Source organism: Cervus elaphus, chromosome 25 (assembly GCF_910594005.1).
Source record: "Cervus elaphus chromosome 25, mCerEla1.1, whole genome shotgun sequence".
NCBI lineage: Eukaryota > Metazoa > Chordata > Mammalia > Artiodactyla > Cervidae > Cervus > Cervus elaphus.
In genome coordinates this window covers 28,973,063-28,994,878 of record NC_057839.1, presented here as the reverse complement: position 1 = coordinate 28,994,878, position 21,816 = coordinate 28,973,063, and the positions used below count along the sequence as shown (strand labels likewise).

Sequence of the window (21,816 nt, the reverse complement as noted above, 5' to 3'; positions counted from 1 at the left end):
TATTTATAAAAGTCTGTAGCAACAAGAAATAAAGCAGTGCCCTAAATTCTTTCTTTGGTTCAATTTCCAGTGTACAAACATCCTAATTGAGATTAAACAAATAGCCCACACACATTCCATTTTTAACGAGACTGTTTTCCTCCCTTCCTTCCCCTCTAGATTCCCTCTTGCATTTCTCTCTTTCCCTTTTTCTCCCAGTCTTAGCTCTCCTCTCCTCTAGCTATCAGTTTTCCCAAAGAAAAGCCTCCCTGTGACCACGAATCAGCAGAAAGGAAGCAAACCCTGATTACGGCAAGCCAAGCCCTCAGAGGGGCGTGTCGGGGTGGACGCCCCCACCCCCTTTGAGTGCAAAAGGGCTGGACAGCGAAGTTCAAGTGCTCGCAGGAGAGACGCGCGGCAACCAAAGTCGCTCACTTTCAGAGACGGACTGATCCCTTCTGCGCAATCGGACCCCAGGAAAGCCGCCCCCCCTCCCCTTACTGGCCGAGGAGCGCCGGCACTTTGAAAGCGCCTGGGTGCCCAGACCCCGGGAGAAGCGAGGGGTGCGAAGGCGGAGCCACTGGGCTAACGACACCCCCGCAAGGTCCGGCCCTCGCCCGCGTTCCTACCACCTTAGGGAGTTGGCGCCGGGAGCGGAGTCACCCTCTCAATGAAAGGCAGATGTCCCTTTAAGGTTTGCTTCGCAGCTCGTGGACTTTAGCCTAAACAAGGACCCGCGAAGCTGGCTTTATTTGTCCATGTCTCAGACAGAGCCTGGGAGGCTGCCAGTGGGATTTCAGAGCACGAAGAGGGGGGGCGATGTGGCAATTCTGCGAGGCGAGTAGCGTGAACCGAACTTAGAGGCACTGGTGGAAAACACAGGAAATCGCCCCGCTGCTCCCCGGGCGCCGGGGCCGACCGGCCAGCGACTGAGACCCCCGGCGGCGAGCAACGCGGCTCCTGCGCGCGGTCCCGCCGAGTCCTCGCCTCCGATCCCGCGCGTCCCCGGGGCGCTGCGCCCACTCCAGTCATGGACCCCCGGCGCCGCGCCAGCCCAGGGGTCGCTGTCGCCTACTCCTGGCTCCTCTCCGGTGAGTGACCCTGCTTTTCTCCGAGCATCTCCTGAGCGCGGGACTCCGGGAGGGAGGCGCGCAGAGCTTCGGCCCGGAGTGGTGAAGGGAGCGCGGATCCACTTTCGGGCGCCCCAGGTAGTCCGGGCAGGTTGGAGCTCTGAAAGCAGTTTTCTGCGTTGGTTTCTCGGTGTGAATTACTTCTGAAATTGTTTCAAAACCCTCCGCCTCAATGATGGGGGTAGCGGTGCTGAAAACTTTACAAGGTGGAATTGACTTTTCAAATTAAAGTTGTTTTTGACAATATGCATGGTATTTTAGGACTTTGCTAATGGCTTCTACTTTCCTTTTTCGTGTTTGTGTGTAGAGTTTCTACTTTCAGGTTGCTCAAGAGTGGACATTATTCATTTTCTTGCTGTTATATACTCAAGATAGTTTGTGCTACAGAGGAGGAAAGAGAAGAATGCAAGGCAAAGTTGTCTCTTGTGCCGAAATGTTGTTTCTGTGTTAGCACCCAGGAAAAGGAACATATTTAAATTGAGGAAGTCGTGAACATTTACTTTGAGAATTAGCAGAATAATTTTTAAAATACAAAATATTGTTACTTGTGCATAAATAGGTATCTTTTAGAAGATGCTTAAGCACATCTTAGGCTTGCTTGGAGATGCAAGCTTAAACTCAATTTGGGGGGGGGGGGGGTAGGTTGAATCAAAGCCTTTTCTAAGATTTTCCAAATCATTAACTGATGGATAGCTCTTTTCTACCAGTTACTGACTGAGCAGGAAAAGTTGCAAGGGTGAAAGAAAGAGAAGGCAGATGGCTGAAGCGTTGTGTGAAAAGGGCCAATAATCCAAATAGCGTCAACTTCTGAAGAGCTTTACAGTCAGTGAATGGCTGACCGTGTAAGCCACTGTCACTATCCTTTACACGTGTTTGAGCTATGTGTGCATGCATGTCAAGTCATGTCCAATTCTATACAACACTATGGACTGTAGCCTGCCAGGCTTCTCTGTCCATGGGATGTTCCAAGAATACTGGAGTGGATTGCCATACTCTACTCCAGGTGATCTTCCCGACCCAGGGATCCATCCCAAGTGTCTTACTGCCTCCTGCATTGGCGGGCGGGTTCTTTACCACTAGCGCCACCAGGGAAGCCCATTTGACCTATGATTCCTCTCCAACTCAATGTTTTTGGAAGCTGTTTGCACCTTGTTGTTGTTGTGCAAAATTTGAATGTTTTACTAAGTACTCAAGTTGTACCTTTCTCATGTTACTGAATAAGCAGTCACTAATTTAGAAATAGGTTTCCCTGGTAGCTCATCTGGTAAAGAATCTGCCTGGAATGCAGGAGACCCCTGTTCAATTCCTGGCTCTGGAAGTTCCCCTGGAGAAGGGATAGGCTACCCACTCCAGTATTCTTGGGTTTCTCTGGTAGCTCAGACAATAAAAAATCCATCTGCAATGGGGGAGACCTGGGTTCGATCTGGAGAATTCCATGGACAGAGGACCCTGGCAGGCTACAGGTCCATGGGGTCGCAAAGAGATGGACACGACTGAGCGACTTTCAGTGTAGAAGTAATCAAACGAGGTTTGCAAATCCTCTGAAAAGAATGAAACGCAAAAAAATAGAAGTAAATTACAGTTTCATATAGAATATATATATTCAACTACTTTATTTCCTTATGCCTAAAACAGCCGTGTTTGTATACTGTTGGTTTTCTGCAATTGTTGGGGGTAATGCATGCATATGTGCTAAATCGCTTCAGTAGCATCCAACTCTTTGTGACCCTACAGACTATAAGCCCACCAGACTCCTCTATCCATGGGATTCTCCAGGCAAGAATACTAGAGTGGGTTGCTATGCTCTCTTCCAGGGGATCTTCCCAACCCAGGGATCAAACCTGCATCTCTTATGTCTCCTGCACTCTTTACCACTAGTGCCACCTGGGAAGCCCACTGTGGGTAATAAACCTTGCTAAATCCAAGAAAGGACTTAAAGGAAAATAATGCATGAAGGGCTTCCCTGGTGGTTCAGACAGTAAAGAATCTGCCTACAATGCAGGAGACCCAGGTTCAATCCCTGAGTGGGGAACATCCCCTGGAGAACCTTGTTAAAACCAGTAAGGGGGTTAAAGGAAAATAATGCATACACATTTCTAAATTACATTTAATTCTCTTTTGTGTGTATATATTATATATTTATATATATATATATATATATTATTCAACCATATTAAAATTTAAAGTTATTATCTAAGAATCAACAGGTTCCTCATATGTGCTATGTTGTTGTTGTTTAGTCATTAAGCCATGTCCGATTCCTTTATGACCCCATGAACTGTAGCCCACCAGGCTCCTCTGTCCATGGGGTTTCCCAGGCAACAGTACTGGAGTAGGTTGCCATTTTCTTCTCCAGCGGATCTTCTGACCCAGTGATAGAACCTGGGTCTCCTGCATTGGCAGGCAGATTGTTTACCATTGAGCCAACTGGGAAGCCTTCTTATGTGCTATATTTATGCCCATTTCACAGCATAACAGAAGGATCTAAAATTTGATGTCTTCTTTTCCTCTGTTGGTTATCCTGTCAGTCATCATGTTGTCAGCTTCCTTACAAACTTCTCATCAATCCAGAGTCCACAGAATCCACAGAATCTGGGGTCTTATCACCATACCCACCCATGCACAGTACTATAGAACTCATCTTCTAGTCTTCAGTCTGAACTTAACCTCTAATTTAATCTTCCTAATACATAGTTTTTATCATACCTTAGTCTTTAGCCAAAAACCTTTGGTGGCTCTATGTTATACATAAGATAAAATCCACAATTCTCAACCAACCTTTCAGGGTCTGCCTTAATCCACTACCCTCTGTCTCCTACTGTGCCTTTTATCAGTTTCCTATCGCTGTCATAACAGATTGCCTCAGATTTACTGGCTTAAAACAAGACAAATTTACCACTTATAGTTATATGGGTCAGAAGTCTCACTGGACTAAAATCAAGATGTTGGCAGGGCTGCCTTTTTTCTGGAGGTTCTAGGGGAGAATCCATTTCCTTACCTTTTCCAGATTGCAAAGGCAATCTGCATTCCTTGGCTTGTAGCTACATCCTCCATCTTCAAAGCCAGTAAAGTAGCATCTTCAAATCTTTCCTGTGACTGCTGCTTCATCACATCTTCATCTCTGATGCTGACCCTATTTCTTTCCTCATATAAAAATGCTAATTATGCTGGGCTCCCCTGAATAATCCAGGATAATCTCCCCAGCTCAAGATTCTTAATTTAATCATATATACCAAATCCTTTTTGCCATATATAGTGATACATTTGCAAGTTCCAGGGATTAGGAAATGAAGATATATGAAAGACCATTATTCTGCCTACCAAAACCTCTGAACATAAACTGCCAGTCATGACAGCCAGTCACATTTCCTTATTTCCCCCATTAGTCCTCATGCTTATTTTGCTACTGTGCATATGACACTATTTTACGCATCTAGAAAAGCATTCCACCCTTCTTTCTTACCACCCCCTGCCCTCTAAACAAACTCTCTCCAGTCTTCAAAGCTGGGTTTACATCACAACAACCATCTCTCTAATAAACCACCTCAGTAAACTTCCCATTATATTTAGGACTATCTTGTATTAACTTTTCTCAACATTTAAACACGATGCATCAAGAAAGATGCCCTTCTCTATGTCTAAAGTCTTTATCGTTACTTTAAATATGTCAAAGTCCCAGCAAAAGAACTAGTGGCACATATAAAGGATTTAGCTGAAGAAAACTGACTTAAGGGACTGTTTGCAGAAACAGAAAGGAATTGACAAAAGTTGGTGGAACACGTAGAACAAGCAGGAACAAGTAGGAAGAGAGCACCTGAAGCAACATGAGATGAAAAGCCCCCGCTGTTCCCAGGCCTGACGGGGCAGCAATGTCAGCTTGACCGTGACCTCTGGCTATGGGAGGGGGCGCCACTGGACAGGAGCTGTGGCCACAGCCGCAGAATGCAGCTCGTGCCAAAGCTGAAGCCCAGCAGGGAGAAAGCGGGGGAAGTGAACACCCTGCCTTTTCCTCCTACCCCCAGCGCCTTGCCCAGCTCTCCCACTGGTCATGTCCAAATGGCAAAATTCAAACTCCCAGGGGACAAAGATCAAGACAATAACAGAGAAGAGCCAGCACAACTAATTGCTGAAAGGCACATAGTTTTTGATAATGTATTAGATATGAGGCCCTATGCCAAGAATTTTGCACATACTACATTTCAGTGTCAAAAAGGGGACATTCTGGAACTATTATTCATATTTTACAGATGAAGAAACTAAGAGACTAATTTGACTAAAGTCACACAATGAATAAATGGCAAAGCCTATACTCTATTCAGATCCCTCATGTTCTGAAATAATATACCATTTTGGCAAAGACCATGATGCTGGGAAATACTGAAGGCAAAAGAAGGGGACGACAGAGGATGAGATGGTTAGATAGCATCACCAACTCAGTGCCCATGAATCTGAGCAAACTCGAAGAGATAGTGATAGACAGGGGAGCCTGGCGTGCTGCAGTCCATGGAGTCGCAGAGTCAGACATGACTTTGGGACTGAATAACAACAACAATTGGCTGTCTAAATCTAAATCCATTTCCCTCTTGCTCAACCCTCTAATGTTAAATCCAAGTCTAATTGTCTAAAAGACTTTGATAAGGATCTGATTAATGGTGAAGTGGGTCTGTTTTCCATGACTTTTAGGTATATAGTGAAATTAGATGATGTCCCTTCCTACATTAATTATAACTCAAATAAGACTCATTATAACTCAAAATTACTCAAATTATAACTCAAAAAATTATAATCTCTGGTTATTAAAAATACAAACACAGAATTATCCCTAATTGAGTTGTGTATCTTTCCTCCATAGAAACATTTCAGCTAGACTACAAGCAGGTGTCGTCTTTTATGATTTTTTTCACAGGCAAGATTTCCTATTCTAAAAGAAGTCCAGTGAGCTAATGGCTGGATATGGAAGGAAGTCAGCCACTTACTTATAACAAAGAAATGACCTCCAATGACATACAATGGATTGTCAGGAACTGCTGAAAATAGTGAAAATATTTAAGTCATTATGAAGTCTGTAAAGTCAGCAATAAATTCAGAGGACTTTTGTTCATTTGTTTAATAAATGGGCAGTAACGGTAGCAATAAAATATACATGCCAAACTAGCTTGCTGACTTTTCTTCCCTGCTCTCATGCTGTTATTTTGATGCATGAGCTCTAGGGCCACAGCTTATAACTGTTGATCTTACTCCCTTAGATGGATGCTCCTCTGCCTGGGTTCCAACACCTCAACCCAACAAACATCCCATTAGATGTAGAACTGGCTGAATTTTAATATGCCCCTTAACTAATTTATAAAATAAAGGAGCTCATGTTTTAAATATATTCAGAAAACTAGGCATCAAAATGCTATTCTTTACCTACACTGCTCTTCTGTTGTATGAAATACAATATAGTATATCTGAATTCTTGTTAAAAATTTGAGATGAAAAATATTTGGAATCATTGTCACAATGCTAAAGTCAGAATACATTGCCAATTCAGAGTGGTCCCTGACTGGAGAATTGTATTCACTCTCAAAGCAAGTACAGTAGAATATCAACAGATGTAAATGAACTGAATATATTCCTGTCTTTATGATTACTGAGCTTCTTTCAGCTCCTCCATTGTGCCAGCTCCTCTGAAATCTCCAGGTCTTTGCATACGCAGTTACGGTGCTACTGATCCTCAAGTCCCCATGTGAACATTATTTCCATGAAGCCACTGGAGTAGACTGAACCCCCTCCCCCAGATCCTTGTATGCCTCTAGCACCTTTGCTTCTATAATATACAGCATATTAAAATTAAACATCAAGTTGTCTGTTTTCCCAGATTAGTGTATGCTCCGTTGAGAATAGGGTCTTTGTTTATTATCCCTACCGTCTATGAATAATAGGTACTTGAAAATTTGCTACTGAATGAGTCACAAAGGAACAGACTACAAACAAACTCATAAAACAATAAAGGAGTCAAGTTGTCTCTTTTAGTTATATCAGGAATATTCTATCTATTTCTATCTATCCATATTTATATCTAGTTGAATGAAATCACCATCAAGTGACTGAGGCACCAGTATTTTAGGTACTATTAAGAAAGAAAAGTACTGCCAATCTAATTATAATTGCTGAACCTACAGATGCCTGCTAGTTTCAAGAGATGTTAAAATGTTGAAATATATACATCTGAAAATTATAATAAATAACATGCAGCATATCTACATGCAATTTTCTATCACATGTTTAAAAACTGCATCATAAGATTCCAAACACACTCCTAGATACAAACATATGAACACTGTCCTCCTTTTAGTTCTCTTCCAGGGCCAAATTTGATTCAAGGAATAATTGCTCCTCTGACACCAGCAACCTCACCAGCTCCCAATAACAGAGCTTCCTGTGAATACTCTACCTTTAAGAGAAAGCTTAGGGAGAAAAGTGACAATAAAATAATTCAAAAATGTTCCAGGTCACAGGATCAGTAACTCTAGTTCTGGCAGGCTTTAATATCTGTAATATTCTTTCATATCAGTGGTTAGTACCAGGACCAAGTATATTTGACGGGACCTAATTTTTTATCAAATGTCTTTTCTAACTTAAAAGGAAAATTAAAAAGTCAACTAAATCTTAAAAGGCAATTAAAATATATGCACTGGTTGGAATTAAGAACTCACTTTATGTGCAAAACATTAATATTGCTTTATAAAAATGGTAGAGCTCTATAAACAAAATAAGTGAGAAATCTTTGAAAAATCATTATAATTCAGATAGTAAAAGCAGTGAAGACATATTTTTTTGGTATGAACTGAGACCTGCTAAAATAAATGAAAATTCTTAAATTTGAATAGGATACCTAAATCAATCACATTAGACCCTCAAATGATTAAGATGAATGATCTGCATATTTTATTATAAATCCTATACTCCTAATACAACTTACAATTGTGCTTTTCAAAATTTTCTCTTTAACTATATACTTTTAGTTTTCCAAGTACTATAGTTTGAAAATTCAAAGGTATTGACCAGTTGCTAAAACTACATATTTTATTGTAATATTTTAATAAAATAATCCTACATTATATAGAGATTCATACAAACAGGAATATACTCTCCCACACATTTTTGTTGATAAGATTATTTATTTAGTAGGAGGCTTTATATTGTTTTGTGACAATTGCAAGTAAGTATTTTTAATCACAGGAAATTTAGATAGTGAGTATAGCAAGTTCCTTAAAGCAAAACAAAACACTTTCCCCTTTTCACTTTTACCATTTTACTTGAATTAGCTGAATAATCCTCCCAGTCAACCACTAACTTTGCTTGTGGAGGTCACATAGGCATCTTTGTACAATCTAAGGTTAGCACATTCTCTCTCTTTTTTTTTAGCACATTCTCTCTTAAATAACTATTGCAATCATCACTAGAAATTTATATAAGAGTGCTGGCTGTTTATTCACTAAAGATCATTTTCCAAACCAAGTGTAATAACACCAATTGTCATCATAGTTTATTTTATAACATTTTAAGACTTTTTTCTCATTAAGATATATTTAAAATTAATCATTTTCTTATCCATGCATAGATAGCTCAAAAAAATGAAATAGGTTTATAAAAACTTATCTTAACAGAACTCTTCCTTTCAAACTATTAGTAACATTATAAAACAGAATGTGATTTCATACTTTTAAGATGTCAGTGACAGACAAGTTAAAAACTCTGAATTAAAGTACAGCTAATAACCACTCATTCTCTCATATAATTATGAACACATGAAAAGAGATACAAAGGAACACAATAAAAGGTAGTGTCTGCCCTTAAGAAGCTCAGAGTCTGAAAGAAGTAATAGACAAGCAAAGAAGCAATAATGAGAAAAGCCCCCAAAGCAGAGAAAGGAAAATATTAGGTTTGTGTTGTTGGAGAGTAACCTTTGCAAAAAATAGAAGATGGATACAAGAAAATGTATACAGATTCTACTATTTAAGGGTCACTGTGCTAAGTACAGAATATTCAAACAAGACAGCCCATTAGCCCTGCTGCTATCACACAAATCATTTCTAACGTTATTATAATAGGAAGGATTGTAATCAGTTCATCACGAGGTACATGAGCCATCTCCTGCAGTAGGAGTAACCTAAGGTTTCCCTGGAAAGGAGGTAGTAAGTAGTATACATAAATACACCCAACAGGTCATCCATCATTCAACTCTACTGAACCAGTTATTTTTCAAGGCTGAATAACTGTGATCATGTTAAAGTGAGTCCTTGCTCCTTGCTTTGTCTGAGCCAAATCTCTATTTTCAAGCCAGGTATTCTTAGAAATTTACAACAATACCTTACATGTCTATAGAGTTTCACAATTTTCAAAGTATCATAATCTCATTAAAACCTTCTCAGGGATAGTGAATGCGAGAGGCAGACAGTCTTATTTATAATTTACAGTGAAAAAGTTTAGGTTTATAGAGATTGGGAACTTATCTAAAGTTGCTAAAATCTAGCTAGACAAGACCATAACTCAGGTCCACTGACTCTTGACATGCAAACATTAAAATTAGTATTGGTCTTTTACCACTAAAATTGACCTTAGAAGAATCAGATTCAAAACTGAAAATAAATGTTTCAGGGTCAGATTATGGGCAGTGTTTTAGTTTTTTAAAAATACCATTGCAGAATAGGTTTCACGATTAAAACAATTTTAATTACTGAATTCAATTTCCTCAGTTCCTAAGTAAAAGAAGTTCAGTTTCAAAGAGAGTAAGTGGTGCCAGAAATTATAGTAAAAACAATTGACAGTGTAAGAATTACAACCCAGGATACTTGACTTCTAGCCCAACTGTCTTTCTGAGACACTGGAAGTATATCAACAACAACAAATTGAAAGCTTTTGGAAGCAACAACACTGACTTCTCTTTTTTCTGGAGAGATTAATATAAATAAAAGTTTATAGGAAAAATAGATATAATTAAAGTTACTGATACAAAGATTTCTATCTTCAAAGAGCCAATAAATAAGTATAAAATTAGTATTTAAAGAAACCTAGTTAAATTTTGTTTTTTTTCCTCATGATTTTGCTTACTTAAAGACTGAAAATAGTCTATACTGCTATATGTTATATAACTACTATAATCATAGAAGTATGAAAATAATGGGAATTATTTTGTAAACCAGGTGAGCTATAGTTAATAATATCAGTGTCTTAAGAAGTATCTGTAATAATATAATATATATAGCATATATAGAGAGAGTGTATATAGTATAGTATAATAATAAATATAGTTGCTACATTTTTTTATCCGATCCACTCAGCTCGTCATCCATATATGAGTGCCTACTGGGTGCAAGGGGACTTTTCATGGGACAGTGGAGGGATGCAAGGATGAACCCATCCAGAGTTCAGTAAGAAAGAAAAGATATGTACCCAACTAATAGAACGCATGGTTTCAACTTGAAGGTAACATTTAAGTTTAATGATAAGTAGGATTTATGGAAGTACGGGTGAGAGAAAGTGACATTTTATAAAGATAAGAGCTAAGGCAGCAAAGTAGAAAGTTGCCAGGATGTACAGGGAACAAAGACTGCTCCCATTGAGGAATTTAGGGGGCTGAAGCAGGTACAGGGAAATAAAATTTGTAAAGTCATGTCTTGGAAGCCTTGAATTTCAGGGAATTTGGATTTTAACAGAGAATGAGAACCCCCAAATAACTCAGAACTGTGATGACTGACCTAGAAAGACTAAGTTATAACGCAAAATCTGGGAGAAAAACATCTGATCATTCAACAACAAGCTCAGATTACTAAAAAAAAAAAAATTCTGTTACGGACATTTCAGATCAAATAACATTTCTACGAAAGTTTTGTAGTATGTTCAGTCACTGAATCACATTTATATTTTAAAAGACAACCCAAAGCAGTATGTCTCATAATTTAAAAACAGAAGAACCACAGAATCAACAGTCAACAGAGGTTTACCATTGATTTGCAATGTAGAAATATATATTTATTTTTCTAAGGTGATATCTGATCTTTCCCAAGAATTACAATGGTGACCAAGGCCAGGCAGAAGGAAAATTATGTTGAAAAGAATATAAGGACCTTTTTGTTTTAGTAATAAAAGAGCAAGGAAGGAACCTTCCTTTCAGTGCCCCAGGTTGACTCCTAAGCTGTGAGTCTTATTTTAACTGATAAAGGTGAGAGTTACGAGGAAATGACAGGAGAGGATGAGATAGTTAGATAGCATCAGTGACTTAATGAACATAAATTTGAGCAAAGTCCAGGAGACAGTGGATGAGAGGGAAGCCTGATGTGCTGCAGTCCATGGGGTCCCAAAGAGTCGGACATGACTGAGCGACTGAACAACTACACATAACCTTCAGGGTTTAGGAGATGATTTCAAGCGTCCATAAATTTAGATTTGTGTTGGTAGAATGAGTGTGGAATTAAGCAGGCCTGGATTTGAATACTGGTTATGTGACTTGAATACATTCCTTAACCTCTCTAATTCATTTTCTTCATTTATGTATGAGAATAACAAGTATTTACCTTATAGATAAGAACTGGAAAAACCATAGGAATGTACCTGGTGAATATTCAAGAAGTGATAGCTCTTCAATAAAAACCTAACATGTATTAAGGGCCCTGTGTACCTATCACTGTGGTTTTTGATCCTTGACAGATTTTCAAGAGGGGGGATGATTATACTTAAAAAGGTGACCAAGGAGCATCTCAAAGCATCTCCTCCTCCTTCTTTACCGATCTCTCTCTCTCTCTCGCTCTCTCCTCTCTCTCACACACACACAATCAGTTAAGAATTCTTCAAGCTTAACAAGCACCTTTTAAAAAGATACATGTCTGTTGGAGACAAAAGCCATACTCACACTTTAGTGTAATCAGTTCCTTGTTCAATGTAAAGTTGTTGAGTTCTGGAAGAAGAAGGCAGTTTGAGTTAGGAACTTTGGGAGGGCACTCAGTCTGATAGGTGACGAAAGGAGGTACAAAAAGGGCAAGGGAGAGGAGATCCCACCAAAAAAACCCCAAAAAACAAAAAACTGTTCTAATTTGCACTAGAGTTTTGGAGGGGACCTTTGTGTTTGCCCCTGACAACCTTTGAGGAAGTTAATTGAGATTTGGGTATCAAGATTTGTGCCAAAGTCATATTACGTCCTTTCATCCCAGTCTTACAGTTTAGGGTGGTTAAGTTTCCCTTCCAATGCCTTACTCAATAACATAGAAAGGAGAATGGGGAAGATTTGTGCCCTCTGCCCTCGAAGCCATCTTAACTCTCAAAAATTTGGTGGGTTTTTTCGATTCACTGGTCCTTTTAAGAGGCAGTTCCCACCTTTCAAACTACCCCCGCCTCTCCTTCATCCCAAAATGTTAAGTGACATAAGAATTTTCTTTCAGATGAATTCTGCAGCTGTTCAGTCAGGGTAAATCAGTCCTTCCTCCACTTCCCCAGTCCTGGGCTCTCAGCTCAGCTTTGACAATGAAGATCCGGTGCTAAACTGTTGAGCCCCAACCCCTACCGTAAACATTTCACAGGCTGCTGAGCAGCGGAAAGCTGAGACTGCCAACCTTGACTTCTGGGGTTCTCAGGACTTCAGATCAAAGCAACTGAGAGGTCCATCCAGGGGTAAATTCCACAGATGGTTTCTTCTCTCTCTGGGACCCGTGTTCTAACATCTGGGTTAATCAGATCGTGCGGACTTGGTCAACTGAGAGCAGAAAACAGCTGGGCACGTTACTCAGTCCAGATGCCCCGTGAGCAGACGTTCTTAAGAAACAGTTTCCGGACTGAGCAGCTCCAAAAAGGGTGCACCGTCTGAGTGCGGATGAGGCAGGAGCAAGGCGGGGCGCAGTTTGGCCTTGGTGCCAAGTGTGCACTTTTCAGGACCCTTTTACTTTTCCGTAAGTTATTACTTTTCCGTAACTAGAATTATCCATAGGGAGAAGGTGTAGCATACAGCTTAAAATATAGATATATATATATTTGCACTCACAACTCCCCAGATTCTTCACAAACAGGGGTGGAAGAAAAAACTTAGGAAGTCCAAGTTCCGCACTAATACCAAAGACTCGCCACCAAAGACTCCGTGTGCTTCCCTTAGGTGGTTTATTCTTCGGGAAACACCTCCGGGCTTAGCGCGCCTGCGCACGCGCAAGCTGCGGCCCCGCCTCCTCCTTGGGGACGTAAGCCGTGCGCCGGGAGGCAGGACGCGGGCTGCGCATGCGCCCTGGTTGCATCAGCCTCGGTCGGTACAGCAGCCGGAACCGCGGAGAGGAAGGTGTTCGCAGCCGTGTCTCTCGAGCCGATTTTGCGCGGCGCGCCTCGAGACTACGAAAAGGAAGGGCTAGAGTAAGTGCCCCACCCCCCCCCAGCCGCAAAAGTCGGATATAACGTGTTTCCTTCTCGCGAGGCAGGTGCCTGTAGGAACCGGGCCCCGCCCCCTTCCCGGCCTAGACTTTCCCTTCCCGATTCCTTTTCCCGTGGGGACCCCCTCGGTTCCTCTTGTTTTGGCAGTGAGCCCCCGCCAGGGTCATGAAGCTCGTGAGGAAGGACATTGAGAAAGACAATGCGGGCCAGGTGACCCTGGTTCCCGAGGAACCCGAGGACATGTGGCACACCTACAATCTAGTGCAGGTGGGCGACAGCCTGCGCGCTTCCACCATCCGCAAGGTGCAGACCGAGTCCTCCACCGGCAGCGTGGGGAGCAACCGGGTCCGCACGACCCTCACTCTCTGTGTGGAGGCCATCGATTTCGACTCCCAAGCCTGCCAGCTGCGGGTCAAGGGGACCAACATCCAGGAGAATGAGTATGTCAAGATGGGGGCTTACCACACCATCGAGCTGGAGCCCAACCGCCAGTTCACCCTGGCCAAAAAACAGTGGGACAGTGTGGTTCTGGAGCGCATCGAGCAAGCCTGTGACCCAGCCTGGAGCGCCGATGTGGCGGCTGTGGTCATGCAGGAGGGCCTCGCCCATATCTGCTTAGTCACTCCCAGCATGACCCTCACTCGGGCCAAGGTGGAAGTGAACATCCCTCGGAAACGGAAAGGCAACTGCTCGCAGCACGACCGGGCCTTGGAGCGGTTCTATGAACAGGTGGTCCAGGCCATCCAGCGCCACATACACTTCGATGTTGTAAAGTGCGTCCTAGTGGCCAGCCCAGGATTTGTGAGGGAGCAGTTCTGCGACTACATGTTTCAACAGGCAGTGAAGACCGACAACAAATTAATCCTGGAAAACCGGTCCAAATTCCTTCAGGTAAAACAGTCTTACCCAGGGATAATTAAGCATGGGCAGAGGGGTTTGCTTAAACTACTCCTAAAGTTTTAGAACTCAGAGTAGTACAAGAGGAAAAAAGGGTTTAACTTGGCTGGGATTGTGAATTGGATAATGCAGTGAAAAGAAACCTGTTAAGCGGCTAGAGATTTTATGTAATAAACTTGGTTTAAATTCTTAAATATATAAAACCTTAGCATTGTTTTTGGCTTGAGGTCATTGTGGGCAGTTTAACAGATACCCTAAGAGATTCTTCTGTCTAACTTTTATAATTGTGATTCTAGGTACATGCCTCCTCTGGACACAAGTACTCCCTGAAGGAGGCTCTTTGTGACCCTACAGTAGCTAGCCGCCTTTCAGACACGAAAGCCGCTGGGGAAGTAAAGGCGTTGGATGACTTCTACAAAATGTTGCAACACGAGCCCGACCGAGCGTTTTATGGACTCAAGCAGGTGGAAAAGGCCAATGAGGCCATGGCAATTGACACACTGCTCATCAGCGATGAGCTCTTCAGGCACCAGGATGTAGCCACACGCAGCCGGTATGTGCGGCTGGTGGACAGCGTGAAAGAGAACGCAGGCACCGTTAGGATATTCTCTAGTCTTCACGTGTCTGGGGAACAGCTCAGCCAGTTGACCGGAATAGCTGCCATCCTCCGCTTCCCTGTCCCTGAACTCTCTGACCAAGAGAATGATTCCAGTTCTGAAGAAGATGAATGATTGCAATTAATAATTGAGACAACCTGTGTCTCACTCCTTCACTGTTACATTTTCTCAGCATCCTGTGAAGAAAGCTGCAAAAATGGCACTTTGTGGTTCTTACAGGGATTTTTCATGTATTTGGTCACTAGGTGATTTGTGGTTGGCAGGACATGTTTTCAAACTGAACAATAAAAGGAAATAATCTCCATATATTATTAATTGGGATAATTTTATTTTGGAATTATGAGTTATTCACAGCTCTTAGAAACATTTTGTATATTTAAAAAGAATGCCTATATATTCTTTGGGATGGAACATAAAAATCCCATACAGCATGCCTTGACGTAGTCTTCCTTAGGAAAAGCTTTTTAATATCTCATTATCTTCAGTTTACATTCTTTATTTTAATTTGGCACAGTGTATTTTTACACCTTGTTACATGATCCTTTTTCTTGCTGTTTCCCCCACATTCCAGTTTTTCTTAATTTTTAAATTTATTTGCTATTTTAAATAATTGCATAATAATTAGAAGACTCCTGAGGCTAAACTTAAAATCTGTTTTTCTTAAGAAACTTGTTAAACCAATCTCGTTAAAAGTAATAAGCTGGGTTTTTCTTTGCTAGTTTAGAATAAATTTTAGAGGAGCACCTAATTAGTTACTTTTAGGTTGTAGAGCTTTGATCTGCTAAAGATTCTCAGGATAGCCTACTCAAGGTGCTTTTATTTGTAAAATGAGGCTAAGTATGGGATTTGCTTATTAAGAGCTAATTATTGGCAAACCTAGATATAGTGTGCAGTCTGTACTTGAGTTCTTTGCTCTGCCACACTATTTATGTATTTGGGAGGTTATCATAGTTACAGTTAATGCTACCATGAATTTGTATGTGCATTTACATTCTTAATGGAGGGATGAGAAAGCCTGCTCAGAAAGTTTGTCACATCATTGTGCTTAGTTGCTCAGTCATGTCCGACTCTGCAACCTCATGGACTATAGCCCACCAGGCTCCTCTGTCCATGGGGATTCTCCAGGCCAGAATACTGGAGTGGGTTGCCATGCCCCCCTCCAAGGATCCTCCCAACCCAGGGATCAAACCCAGGTCCCACATTGCAGGCAGATTCTTTACTGTCTGAGCCAACAGGGAAGCCCATCACATCATTAGTAAATAGCAGTTGATTTGTACTCCAGCTGTTTACTGTAATTAGGGACTTTATGCAAATACCTGAGAGTTTAAAATATTTTCCATTATTTTTTGTGTGCAATTTAAGAATTAAGGAGGGGGCCTTGAAATATAATCACATCTTAACATTTTTCACATCTCAACTTAGTAAAATAATAGGAAAGCCCTATGAACAAAGAGTGATAATTCAGTCTGTAACTCCAGGAACCGTGGTGCCTGCTTCAAATAAGGACACTAAGTATAATTTGCTTGTCCTTCCTGTGTCTTCTGAGCCTTTCTGTTGATGTGCCAAGTTTGTATATTGTTTATAAAAAACTTCCTAACTAACCTGAACCTTTTTGTCTGTAGTTAGCGGTGGTGGTTGTTTAGTTGCTAAGTGGTGTCCGACTCTTGTGACCCCATAGACTGTATCCCGCCAGGCTCCTCTGTCCATGGGATTTCCAAGGGAAAAATACTAGAGTGGGTTGCATTTTCCTTTTCCAGGGGATCTTCCTGACCCAGGGATCAAACTCAGGTCTCCTGCGTTGGCAGGTGGATTCTTTACCACTGAGCCATCAGGGAAGCCTGTAGTTAGGGATAGACACCTCCATATACTTTAAACGCACATTTTAAAATATCTACTTCTTAAAGTGATTTAAATTGTCATTTCATTGTAACTTTATGGATATTTAAGATATAAAATGTCTGTTATTAACAATTTGGTAGGAGTGTAAATATTAAGTCACTAAGATTCTTAATATTAGAACCTTATTGATAGTGCGTTGTGTTTTCAGTCAGAATTTGGAGATTTGGGGCCTCTTGCTCAGTATCTATCGAGTACAGGTTAGTCCTAGCTGTTAACCATGGTGATAGAAACCAGAGGAAAGAAAACCTTACGGTAAATCTAACCAATACGTTTTAGGATGTTAAATTCTCAAATTTAGCTTCATCTTAGCTTAAGGAAGTGAGTGAAGTCGTTCAGTTGTTTCCAACTCTTTCTGACCCCATGGACTGTAGTCTGCCAGGCTCCTCCATCTGTGGGATTCTCCAGGCAAGAATACTGGAGTGGGTTGCCGTTTCCTTCTCCAGGGGATCTTCCTGCCCAGGGATCTTTGCAGGCAGACTCTTTTAAGTAGTGAGCCACCAGGGAAGCCCAGGTGGGCTTGGGAACTCATCTCAGCTTGGAAACTATAAAAACTCAATACCCAGACTGGACCTCAGACTAAATAGCTTTGCAGTCCTAGATGTGATAGAGTATTTTTTTAATCATTATTAAAGCTCCCAGGTGATTTCCAATAGATAACAAGGCTGAGACCCTGGATTCAGGCTTTGCTGTTCAAAAGTGTGGTTTCCATGAACCAGCAGCATCCCCTGAGAGCTTGTTAGAAACTAGCATCCAGGACTCTACCCTAGACCTGTTGAATTGCTGCCTGTATATTAGCATCTCCAGTTGATTGCCATGTGTAATAAAAACTGATAAAACATTTAGGCAGTGGCTTATTCTCTCTGTGCCAGTTAATCTCTGCCTAGGGTTGCCAGCCATAGAGAAAGAGATTTGAGTTTTAAGATCTTTCGGGAAAACTGCTTACCAGTATTCAATTAAATTATCTATAAAAATAAATGAAAGCCTGTTTCTATGTCTAAAGTATCTTTAAGAATTTGTATTTTTTAAAGTTACATTTTTTACCAATACCATTATCAAGTATAAATCTTCCTAGATACATAGGTGTAAATATCAAAATAGTGATAGGAACATAATAAAATAAATTGGTTCAAATAATTATTTTTTTACTGTTCTCTAAAAAACAAAATGAAACATAGGTCTTTGGAAAGCATACAGCAGTTTAATTCCAATTGCTATGCATTAGTAAGGAATTACTGGTAACAAATGAAAACACTGTCAATAACATACCTCAAATTAATACAGTGTTGTACTATAAGGTTCTGTTTATTCCCAGGTGCTTGTTGTAAACAGATTGCTACCCTTGCTAGGCTCAATAAATGAGAAGTTTGCAGTTTGTTTTCTTTTGTTGCAGGTATGATGCATATCGAATTATATTTTGCTATTCCTGGCCTCCTGTTTATGTTAAGTATTTTGTTAATTTTCTGTCTGTATTTCACTTTCATTACTCCCTTATATTCAAGTTGAATTATTTTCCTCCCAGGTACCACTAGAATAACTTTGTGAAGCTAATTTTCTGTTACGTCTGCTTATTTTCAGTCACTTATTAATGACGTTTTTTAATCCTTTTAACCAGATCGCTCAGCTTCACATATTTAAGAGAAGTGATTCATAATTTCTGCAATTCCTATATACTGGAACTGAAATTCTCTGTGTTGCTTTTAAAAAAAAACAAAAGTACACAGATGAAATGGTGTATATGGAAATTCCCCTGAAAAAAGCTGTTCTTTGGGAAAGTATTATTTCAGTTTCAAATCAGATGGTTTTCCAAGCAAATAATACTGGCTATTTGTGTTCAGTATCAAAATATGTTGAATTACATGTTGAAAACAGCTTTCTAAGGTTTTCTTAGGGTTTGAGGAAAGAGAAATCCTTTTGATTATGCCTAGAGCTTAGATATGGGACAACCATACTTACACCAGTTCTTAAAGGCAGTACATTTAATTTTATCCATTTTTTTAGTGCCTGTTTGTATCAAGTACTGAGCTGGATTTAGGAAAGAAACATAAATCACTGTTATAAGAGTAACTTGTAGAACCTTTAAGAGGACACACTGTTGTAAGAGGTGGCTTTTAGGAGGAACTTTCCAGAGCCAGCATATTTGCTTAAAATAATAAACCTGGAAAGATCTGGAAGAGGAGGCAGGCAGGGCAAATGTGCTCATCACCTTTGACACCCCTCTTCCCGTGCCATAATAAAGTGTAGGTTTGACCATTAGAAACCATTGAAAAGTTTAAACAGGATGGCATGACAAACTTTGCATTTCACAAATATCACTGACAACATCAAGAATGGGTTGGAGGTGGCAAGATTGGAGACAAGGGGACAGGTTAAGAGAACTTACTAGAAAAATTTAACAGGAAAACGATGGCCTAAACAAGGCAGTACAGTGACTAGAAGTCATGAGGAGACACTGAGAGATAGGATCAATGGGACATGGAGATTGTTCCGAGTTATGGAAGGAGTCGAGTCTAGGGATAAATCTCAAGTGTGTTTTTTGTTTTTTTTTTTTCTTAATGGTGGGAGAGATGATGGCATAATTCAGACACAGGAAAACTAGGAAGAGAAGCTGGCTTGCAAGGAAAAACTAAGTTTAGTTTGGAATCTGGTTTGAAGTGCCTGTGGGACTCTTGGAATGCCTTTCTACCACATCGCTATATGCTTGCTTAACTCCCTTCAGGTTTTTGTGCAAATGTCACCTTAGTGACCAAAAAAAAAGCAGCGTTTTTTAAAAACTACCTTCTCAAAGCTTCCCTTATCCTTCCTTGCCTTAAGTTTTCTCTGTAATGCTTAAATTCACTTAGTTGCTTTGCTTATCATCTATGTAGGATATAAGCTCTAGGAGGGCAGAGATCATTGTCTGTTAGGTTCATTGCTATATCCCCAGTGCTGAGAACAAACCCTGACATAAAGTAGATGCTTAAAAAAAAAAAAAATGGAATGACTGAGTCAGTCAATATCCAGAAGAAGGTTTCTTAGGCGATTGTGCATACAACTCTGAAGTTCAGGATAAAGTATTTGACTGTGGATAATAATACAAAAGATGTCAGCATATAAGCAGACCTGAAATCATGGACCAAAAAAAGAAAACTAACCTAGGAAGTTTTAGTGAAACTAGAAATAAAAAAGGACCAAACATCCAAGCATAAGGAAAGAGCAATATTTAATCTCTTCAAATGCTACCTGACTCTGTTATCTGTATTATAATAAAGCACAGGTATTTATAGATTTCAACAATTAATATGCCAGGTCATTATTTTTTCTTTTACACATCTCTCTAGTGTACTAGAGATATACATGTAGAATAGTTAAAGTGTTGATTTCCCAGAAAACTGAATTTTTACAAGTTTTTAAGAAAAATTTCTAAGTTGGGGAGCAAAAGCCAAATTAATTTTGTATATGTAATTTTTATTGGAGTATAATTGCTTTACAATGTTAGTTTCTGCTGTACAACAGACTGAATCAGCCGTATGTATACATACATTCCCTCCTTCTTAGACCTCCCTCCTGCCCCACCCCTACCCCACCCCCCATCCCACCCACACACTGTGTGTGTGTCAGTTGCTCAGTCTGCCAAACTCTTTGCGACCCCATGGACTGCAGCCCACCAGGCTCCTCTGTCCATGGGATTTTCCAGGCAAAGATACTGGAGAGGTTTGCCATATGCTTCTCCAGGGGATCTTCCTGACCCAGGGATCGAACCTGGGTCTCCTGCACTGCAGACAGATTCTTCACCAACTGAGCTACTAGGGAAGCTCCACCCATCTAGCTCATCAAATTAGTGCATGAAAAGTTTGTTTTTAAAAGAGAAATGTTAGAAGGTGATGACTGAATTTATTAAGGGATTTTTTTTTCTGGATTCCCAGAGTACAGGAGTTGTTAGCAAGCTCTGTTTCCTTCAGGCCGAAAGGTTACTGCTATAGGGCCCTTGTTTAGTCACTAAGTGGTGTCTGACTCTGCAGCCCTTTGGACTGCAGCACACCAAGCTTCCCTGTACTTCACCATCCTTTGGAGTTTGCATATCTTTGATTTCCCTCACCACTTCCTCTTTTATTCCCTGAAGAACCACAAGTGTCAGAATTGTGGCATAAATTTTGCAAAGTTTTTTTATATCTGTTTTAAAAGTTGATTTTGATCAGCCCATAATTTTGTTGATACACATTTTTCAGTAAATGAGCTCCAAATTAGTGAAAAGAATTTAAAATCGGGATGTAAAAAGTAATTAAAATAAATTTCAGATAAAGTTTTTAAAGCCCTAAATAGTTTTCTTTAAATTAATGTCAGCATATTTAAACTTTGTGCTGTAATTCAGTTTATATAATTTAAGAGAGTTAGTCGTTTAGAGAAGTGCTATTCAAGATTTTCTTAATGTGTTATGTGTTTTACTGATGAATTCTCAATGTAGAAGTTCAGTATAAAAGTGTTATGGAAAAGTAAAAATGATTTCTAATGGAGTTGAGATACAAATATATTTTTGTGTATCAAGGACGCCTTACTCAGAAAAAATTCAAAGTCAGCAATGCATCTCATTAAGACATTAGAGAACAAAATCTTCAGTAATGGTCTAGAACAACTTGAGTTACTTAACATTATTAAATAGCGGATAAACTTAACTAGAAATAAAAAAGAAATTGGCTAAATTCAGGAAGGAGATAGTTAAATTAGAAAGACTATGAAAAAGTATTGGCAAAAGATATTTGTTAAGCTGAAGTGGAAATGATAAAACCTCATTCATCATTATTTTTTTATATGGCAAGAATCCTTCCTTTTTAGGGAATATGTGTTCTTTGTAGATTTCCCAAGTATACTAATTGAAAGATAGCCCATTTATTTTGCAGTATTTAATTTCTCTATCTTAAGAAACATGT

At 40.1% G+C, this 21,816-nt stretch overlaps 2 protein-coding genes across 3 annotated transcripts in view; both read left to right on the top strand.

The window, feature by feature from the left end:
* Positions 1-947: 947 nt before the first annotated feature.
* Positions 948-21,816, top strand: part of ITGA1 (integrin subunit alpha 1) — a 163,124-nt gene continuing 142,255 nt past the window's right edge. Inside the window, exon 1 of one of the 2 annotated variants that reach the window (XM_043887636.1) lies at positions 948-1,070. In XM_043887636.1, coding sequence (XP_043743571.1) covers positions 1,010-1,070 — 61 coding nt within the window. In that variant the 5' untranslated portion in view covers positions 948-1,009. Of the gene's footprint in view, positions 1,071-1,266; positions 1,316-21,816 lie in introns of those variants that run through there. The other variant, XM_043887637.1, reaches the window with a different exon arrangement.
* Positions 13,650-18,043, top strand: PELO (pelota mRNA surveillance and ribosome rescue factor). The gene is made up of 2 exons (XM_043887638.1): positions 13,650-14,390; positions 14,693-18,043. Exons 1-2 carry the CDS (start codon positions 13,665-13,667, stop codon positions 15,125-15,127), a joined length of 1,161 nt encoding a protein of 386 aa, XP_043743573.1. The 5' UTR covers positions 13,650-13,664; the 3' UTR covers positions 15,128-18,043.

Coding starts and splice junctions, on each gene's coding strand:
- PELO (XM_043887638.1), top strand. CDS start 13,665: ATGAAGCTCGTGAGGAAGGACATTGAGAAAGACAATGCGGGCCAGGTG. Junction 14,391..14,692: donor ACCGGTCCAAATTCCTTCAG/GTAAAACAGTCT, acceptor TTGTGATTCTAG/GTACATGCCTCCTCTGGACA.